The sequence below is a fragment of the Haliotis cracherodii genome, unplaced genomic scaffold (assembly GCF_022045235.1).
Source record: "Haliotis cracherodii isolate W230 unplaced genomic scaffold, xgHalCrac1.p SCAF_8, whole genome shotgun sequence".
NCBI classification, from domain to species: domain Eukaryota; kingdom Metazoa; phylum Mollusca; class Gastropoda; order Lepetellida; family Haliotidae; genus Haliotis; species Haliotis cracherodii.
In genome coordinates, this window is record NW_027266341.1 from 26,280,639 (window position 1) to 26,288,790 (window position 8,152).

At 42.1% G+C, this 8,152-nt stretch overlaps 1 protein-coding gene across 1 annotated transcript; it reads right to left on the minus strand.

Moving 5' to 3' along the window:
- Positions 1-566: 566 nt before the first annotated feature.
- LOC139450757 (histamine H3 receptor-like) lies at positions 567-1,739 on the minus strand. The gene has a single exon (XM_071232578.1). The coding sequence runs from the start codon at positions 1,737-1,739 to the stop codon at positions 567-569; it is 1,173 nt and encodes a 390-aa protein (XP_071088679.1).
- Positions 1,740-8,152: the final 6,413 nt, after the last annotated feature.

The following is an 8,152-nucleotide window of genomic DNA, read 5'->3' on the forward strand; positions in this document are numbered from 1 at the left end:
ACAGCTCAGACTGAGCAAAACCAATTTGACAAAAACATAGCATAAAATGGTTAGTTCATTTCATCTGGCCTGGTAAACGATACCTTTCTCTATCTACCGATATACTAGAGCATATAAAAGAGGAATATTACGCCGATACCAGCAGTTAGTGAGTGAGTGTGTGATGATGGCGAGCACTGGGCTTTACACGTTGTGCCCATGAGGAAAATCGAACACCGTTTGTTTGTTGTTTAACGCCACACGCAGCAATATCCCAGCTATCTCACAGCGGTCTGTAAACATTCGAGTCTAGACCAGACAATCCAGTGATTGACACCATGAGCATCGATCCACGCAATTGGGATACGATTACATGCATCAACCATGTCAGCGAGCCTGACCACCCGTTACAATGTGTGAAGCCGTGATATTGCTGGAATATTGCTAAAAGCGGCGTAAAACCAAACTCACTCACTCACTCACTCACTCTTTTGATTATGAAATTATTTTATTTTTTTTGCTCTTTTATTTACCATGTCCTTTCTCGGTTTGTGAAGCACATGCATTGGCCTAAAATACAACCCTCATTATTCACTATCTTTCTTGGTGCAGAATTTCAGAAAGGGCAGAAGTTTGATGAAATTCTCCTTAAATCGCTTACTCTGAGACGCATAAAGAAACGGATTAATGGACGACTTGACCCACAGGAGCCAAGTAAAGAATTCATAGACGTGCTTGTTGAGACAGTCATCACATTGCGAGACTGCAAAAGTAGCGATGGTATACGGTGCCCAACAGATGAAGAAGGTAACCACCAATACAGATAATGACTTAGCTGCCTTCAAATCCTTTCTGGCTGACGTTTGTTTCACTGTGTTTGGGTTCTTGACAACAACATCGTTGTTTCTGTGGTGCTGATGTTGTAGTTGTTCATTTGGCACAATGATCACACTAACAGGCCTTCCTTCTGTGGAATGAGAAGATGGTTCCCCTTCAATAAGCTTTCCATTAAGATTCGTTGAATGTCCTTTGTCGTGCACATGCTCTGTGTGAACACCTGTGGAGTGATTCCCTTTTGGGAAGATTCGCAGCCTTTTCCTTATGGCTAAAAACACCAAAAGATTGAGGCAGCTTAGAGCAACGAAAGGAATGGTCAGTTCGAATAGTGCCGTGATAAGAGTAAAATCGACATTCATAATAAACTCAGCATCACAATCTCCATCTGCAACGATACTGCTCCCTCTTGCGATGTCCCAAAAGATAACACAAGGGCCATATATCCCAAATGCTATGACCCAGGCTATACCTATCTTCACCATTGCCACCTTCTTTGTCTCTTTGGCGATATACTCTGCTCCATTTCTAAGAAGGATGACTCTGTCAAGACTCAAAAGGAGAATGAGCAGCACAGACATCAAGCACATAGAATAATCGTTAACGCACCATATCTTGCAGAACACTCGACCAAACACCCACTTCCAGGATCTGAGCGTGTAATCTGCATAGAAGATCATGCTGATAGCTCCAAGGAAGAGGTCCGCTATCGCCAGGTTGAGGATGTAGAGGTTGTGGACAGTCTGTAGTTGTTTGTCTCTGAAGTAGGAGATGATAACGAGCAGGTTGCCCACCACAGCAAGCAGTATCAGAACACTCATTCCAACACCAGCTACTCCATGTAACCAGGGAGGGATGTACCATTCATCAACTTCATCCACTGTAGCTGCAGTTGACGTCGTTATGGTGGGAGGTGTTGTCGTCATGATCTTTGAAGGTTCCTTTCAGTCATCCTTTAACCAAAATATTCATTGAGAAGGAAGAAAAACAATCAGCATACATATTTAATACCTCACATACTCTGTATTCTTTCTGATGTATTTTAATGTTAACATTAAAGATATATGAATACGTATTTACTCACCAAAATTACCAAAGATTCAAGTTACTAGTTTAGAGTCTTGCAGAAAGCCACACCTTCTCAACCCACATAACTGATAACAGAAACATAGAAGCAAAGATGTACAGGTGCATTTTCATTCACCTCCAGTTTACCTCAATCTTTGTTATTACTAATGTCGGCAATTAACCTCGGGACAATAAAGGGCGCGGGACACGGTTGCTAATAGGATGTAAGATGAGATATTATTGTACACAATATATAGAATTCATGATCGAAATTTCCCGATACTGGATAGATCGCTGTTCACATTTCACAGTCATGGCGATTGTTCATTAAAAACGACATCTGATAAATGAGTCTGCCGCTCACCTAAGTTTCTAAACTAACCGTTCCATTATAAAGGACGTGATCTAATTGTGATACAGTAATTATATTTCAGTAGAAATCTCATTCATATTATGAAGTACACGTATTCATGTATACCGTGTATAAAGACAACTTTACTACACAGCAACATATTAATATGCCGACGATTTTGAAATTCTGATTCACCTTTTAGTATTTTGTTATATATACGAAATAGGAAATCACAATATTACAGCATGTCCAATATCAAGCAAACGACTATTAACAACGCCCCAGGTGGCGAATCCCAAACATTTAACACAAACAGAAGTCTTACCGTGCTGTTCAGAAGGGCCTACATGACTAGCTTCAATTGACCATCCGAAAAGACGCTAAATCGCAAAGACAAACACTTTGATGAAACACTATCCTGCATAATCCTACCTCTGAATCCATCACACCCACTTGTTCTTAACAGTTTATTGATTATCAAAAGTATTTATTGATTTCCGCTCGTTAGAAATACGTAGCGTTGGCTTATATTTGTTGAGCATAGATTTGGATTCAGCTGCAAAGAGAACAAGGGGGTGATGGGCTTGTGTTTAAGGCAACACAAAACTGATATTGTCTTGGCGGCCCAATTTCCGTTTCAGTTGACTTTCATTGTCATTCGTCGCCACTCGCCCGTAACCACTTTCCGTAACCTGCGGCTTGTCCCGGAATAACACGAGTTGGTCACGAATGTTTCATTGTATACCCGGAACGAGGTAATCATCGCGCCAGTCGAGATACACGATGGAGTCATGGTGTCCACAAAACTCTTTCCAAATCAACAACTTTATTCACGTAGTAGTAAAACGCCATGCTATATTTGCTGTTGGAATGGAAAGGTTTGGGTAAATTGTTTCGATAATCATGACTTTATACGACATTTCCCCTAGTATTGCTGTCACCGCTACCATCTATATATACTCAGCAAAAGAAGAAACGCAAAAGTGATTCCAGATGTAATTTTTTTTATATCATATACGTAATCAACAGATGGTAATCGATTGTTCAAAATTGGCACACATCATTGTTATTGACCCAGGTTCCATATGGCACACACGGAACAGTAGATTTTCAAGAGGATGGTCTTCTGTTCCCAATATCTTTTACCAATAGAGTCCAAAACTGACTGGTATCGTCGTCCCATGGAAGCAATCAGATCCTGATTGTGACCTGGGGAATATACACTCCTTCTGCCTGCTGTGCTTGTACCAACTCTTGGAGGATCTGTGGTTGTTGCTGCGGTGCTCGCAGTCGTTGATCCAATGCATCCAATAAATGTTCGATTTGGTTTCAATCTGGAGACCTGGAGGGCCACGGCAGGATCTGAATGTTGTGATTCCTGAAAAAAGCTGTTGTCTTCCTTGCCGTGTGAGGTCGGGCGTTATCTTGTTGGAAAATGACGTTCGCTTGTGGCATAATGGGAAGGACGTGTGGCCGAATATAATTCGTGTAACGTTGTGCCGTTAAATACCCCAAAACTTGCACCAAGTCTTTACCAGTGTAGAAGATGGCTGCCCACATCACTACACTGCCACCACCAAATCAGTCCACTTCCTGTATGCAGTTTCGTGCATAAAGTTCCCCGCGACGCCTGTAAAGACGACGTCTACCATCCGCACCGCGAAGCCTAAAACGTGACTCGTCACTGAGCCAAACATGTCTCCATCGCAGTTGTGGCCATACTCTGTGTCACGGAGCTGAGCTCAATGATCAGGGGTGTTATTAAACAAGAATAAAGTAATAATGAAAACGTGGTAATAAGTTCACAGGTTTATTATGAGTGAGTGAATGAGTGAGTTGGGGTTAACGCCGCTTTTAACGTAATCCAGTTATATCACGGCGTGTCACCTGGGAGGAAAGCCCGAAGTGATGCAGGCCTCAGACGTTTACCACTTCGGTGAAACCCACGAGCACGGGTATGGTGCTGACAAACCTAGAAACATAATCGGGGTGAACCGGGATTCAAACCCACAATCATAGGTTTATGGCATGTCATAAACTCTGCACAGCGAATCGAGGCGCCTTAGACCACTGGCTCACCCGTGCCCCCGGTTTATTATGAACTGTTAATTATACCATAGATGACAATAAAAGTGATAAAAACAAAACAATATGCACTGTCAAAGATCACTCAGTAATTAAATCAGATCAAATACACAAGCGGCTTAGCTAAGCAACTGTATTACAGTAATAAAATTAAATAAAATAGCTGAGACAACACTTAGACAAGATACCGACCAGATGCGTAGACATCCCAATATATCGGCTACGACCAATTAACACCTGAATTAATTAACGTAACACTCTAATGAGTGATCACCTCGGCTGGGTTAAATAACGGGAAGTCAACACAGAGGCCCTATTCCTAAAATACGTCACTATGACAAGAAAATATACGAGAACGTCAGAATATCAAACTAGTCTAATCGACTAAACATTCGGTCACTTTGACTGAGCAAGGAAATACTAAAACTCCAGAGCAGCTATACAAGCACAGGATGGTTGATTATCCACGGATCACTTGAAAAACTGAGTATTGGAAACCCTAGTTACTAAGTTTAGCCCAGTCTAACCCGGGTAAGTTAGTACTAGTTCAAACGTGCCGCGTAATCACTTACTAAAGTTTCGCGTGACCACCCAGTAGCGAGACAATCGTAAACGATCGAAAGAATCTAGGGGTTAAAGACACAAGATCCTGACAGAAGTATAGATATGCTGCGCGCGGACCTCAGAGGAGCCAATCTCTTCTGGACATCCCGGGAAATCAATAGACTAAGGCGCTTAACCAATATGTGTTTCTGAACATGTGGAAAACACGAAAAGCAAACTTACTTATATATCTATACGGAAGATGTAAGCATCAAAAGAGAGCGCTGAACATATGCTTTCCAACAAACTATGAACAATTATTGAGGAGGCAACATGATCATAAATACATGAGAAATAGAGTGTACATATAAATTCCCTTAAGGTTTGAAAACCATAGTTTACAAAACATTTTCAATACACGAATAAGGTAGCGAACATATAGGATATAACAAACATCAAGTCAATACATGGTGTCATTAAATCACAAGAAACAAAATACAAGGGTCACTAATTCTCCAACTTAGAATGCACATTCGTCACCACTCGCCCCTTTCCGTAACCTGCAAGAAGACTCGTCCCCCTATTGATGAATGTTATGTGCAAAAATACGACAAACCAATCAGAATGCGCGTATGATTTCGAGTTCTTTGTCAAATAATCCCTGAGAAATAATTTTTGGTTTTTACATATGACTTGCATCTAAAATTATACACAAGACACATTTAAATGTGTTCAATCTTACTGTATAATTCCGCACGCCCCGATGTGCTTTAACTTGAGCTGAAATATATATGATATATGGGGAATTATATGTGAACCATTACGCAACGAGTTGACAATTGTTTTAGGCATGCCCGTTTGCTCTAAAACGGATCCCGGTCGCAAAAATGGAATAACACGAGGTGGTCACGAATGTTAGAATCCAATGATACTGTACAGCCACGACCGCCTCACCAAAGCGAGGGAGCGGAGGGGTCACTGGACCATGACACGGGTAGATTTACGACATGGTGACACTCTGACCTTGACGCCATTCACGTCGCAGCCAACAATGCAGGTCAAAATGACACCTCGAACTGTGCGTCTAGCGCGAATACCTTCAGCGCGTAAACGGTTCCTCACTGTCTGGGAATGATAACCCAATCAATCCGCAATGGTATTGCCGAAGTTGTAGAGGTGACGGTGGTGGTCCTTTACGTATGTGACGTAGCCGTATGAATCTGTCCTGTACTCTAGCATTGACATGTGGTCGACCGGATCTGGGAAGGTCACGTTTTGTACCGTGTGTTTGATGACGGTTCCACATTATTGTAATAGTGCTTGGTGCTCTGTGGAAAAACCTGACTACAGCTGAAGATGGTCTTTCTGTTGCAGTGGGCCGATGGCGTTGTTGTGTTGGGCTTCCGTCAGTCGTGGCATGTTTTCGCTGTTCACTTGCTGTGATCGCATGCAAATGAAAACCTAACGTTTTTATAGCCCAACAAGTGATGTTGCACGTGCAAGTCATGTTGGTGTGTTCCGGCGCCAGACATCTTTTCACCAAATGTCTGCAGTACCACATTCCTTCCACACAGTTCAATACCACTGTGTATTCAAATCAATTACAATCCATGCTGAAACAACCAATTCGTTTTTGGCATTAGTTTTGTCAGCAACACTCTGTCAGATATTTGCCATTTTACTACTTCTGCGTTTCAGTTTTTGAAGAGTATACATGCGCTCGTATTCAGCTGGCAATTTGAAGAGCTTCTGTAATCATCTGAATAAAGGAACCACTGGGCTGCTCGTTATTTGTACCAAACAAACTCACGCATCAAGCCCTTGTAGTGAGTGAGTTGGGGTGGACGCCACTTTTAAAAGTATTCCAGTTATGTCACGGTGTAATAGTTCTATAGCCCGAAGTGATGCAGGCCTCTGTGGTGAAACAAGGGTATGGGGGCTGAAAAACCTAGAAACGTAATCGGGGTAAACTGGAATTCGAACCAACGACCATAGTTTTGGCGTGCCAAAGGGACGCAACTCTGCCCAAATAATTGCCGTGCCTTAGACAACTGGACCACCCGTACAGTCACAAGTGGTTTGGAATTTTCTAGGGTTTTTTTTTCATTTCCTTTTTGAGACGTACATCAACTTTGAAAGGGAATTCGAGTAATCTTCCCGAAGGAAGAATATTGTCAATCGGCCTATATCAAAGTCTAAATGAAACTCTTGCCTCGGGGAAAATTAACGTTAGCCAACAACACACAGTCAAGTACTGGCGCCCCAAACATAGAAGACATGTTCGACAAAACCTCAACATCCGGAACATTAGCACGATAAGACACCTCATCAACAAGGACACAACAGTCACACTTGCCCAGTCAAGAGTAATCAGCTTGACGACCCGTGAAGATCCGGGGTAGAATAGGCCTTCAGCAACCCATGCTCGTCATAAAAGGCGACTAACGGGATAAGGTGGTCAGGCTCGCTGACTTGGTTGATGCATGTCATCGATCGCAATTTCATGGATCGATGCTCATGATATCAATCACTGGATTGTCTGGTCCAGACTCGATTATTTACAGACCGCGTCATATGGCTGCAATATTGCTGAATGCGTCGTTAAACAAACAAACAAAAACACTCAGCTTGACGACTGTTATGTAATTACTTGGACTTTCTCAACATCTGATTACCAAACTTCAGAGGATCCAGAGTTCGGGTGCCAGGGTAATCAGCCCTACAAGGAAACATGGCCATATCCCCTCACAGAGCTCCACTGGCTGCCACTGACACGCGGAATACAGATCCAGATTCTGACTCTAGTATTCAAGGCACAGTATGGACTATCATCCAGGTTAAATCAGCGATCTCATAAAAGAGCACACATTCCATGGAAGGCAGCATCTGCTTTCCGGGCCAAAATCCCGAACCAACACGCTCTGAGGAGCCTTTGCCAAATCTGAACCAGACTTTAATGTTATCAACTGACCAACACAGTTACTATTTTTTGAAGATATTTCTGGATTGATTTAGTTAAACGATCGGGTACTCATTGATTCCTTCAAACATACATTAAATCGTTCCTTTATTCGATGTGAGAATTCCACTTTGTCCCACACCTTGTCTTCGACATGACATCGAGTTGACAAGGAAAGACAATTGTTTGTCTGCATCATCGAGTTGTTCGATAAGAAAAGACTATTGTTTATTATGGTTTTTTCTGACTGAGCATAGGCTGAAAACCACTAAGGGCGACTGTAAGCAGTGAGAGAAATACGAAATTATATGTTCAGATAAATATTATAATTC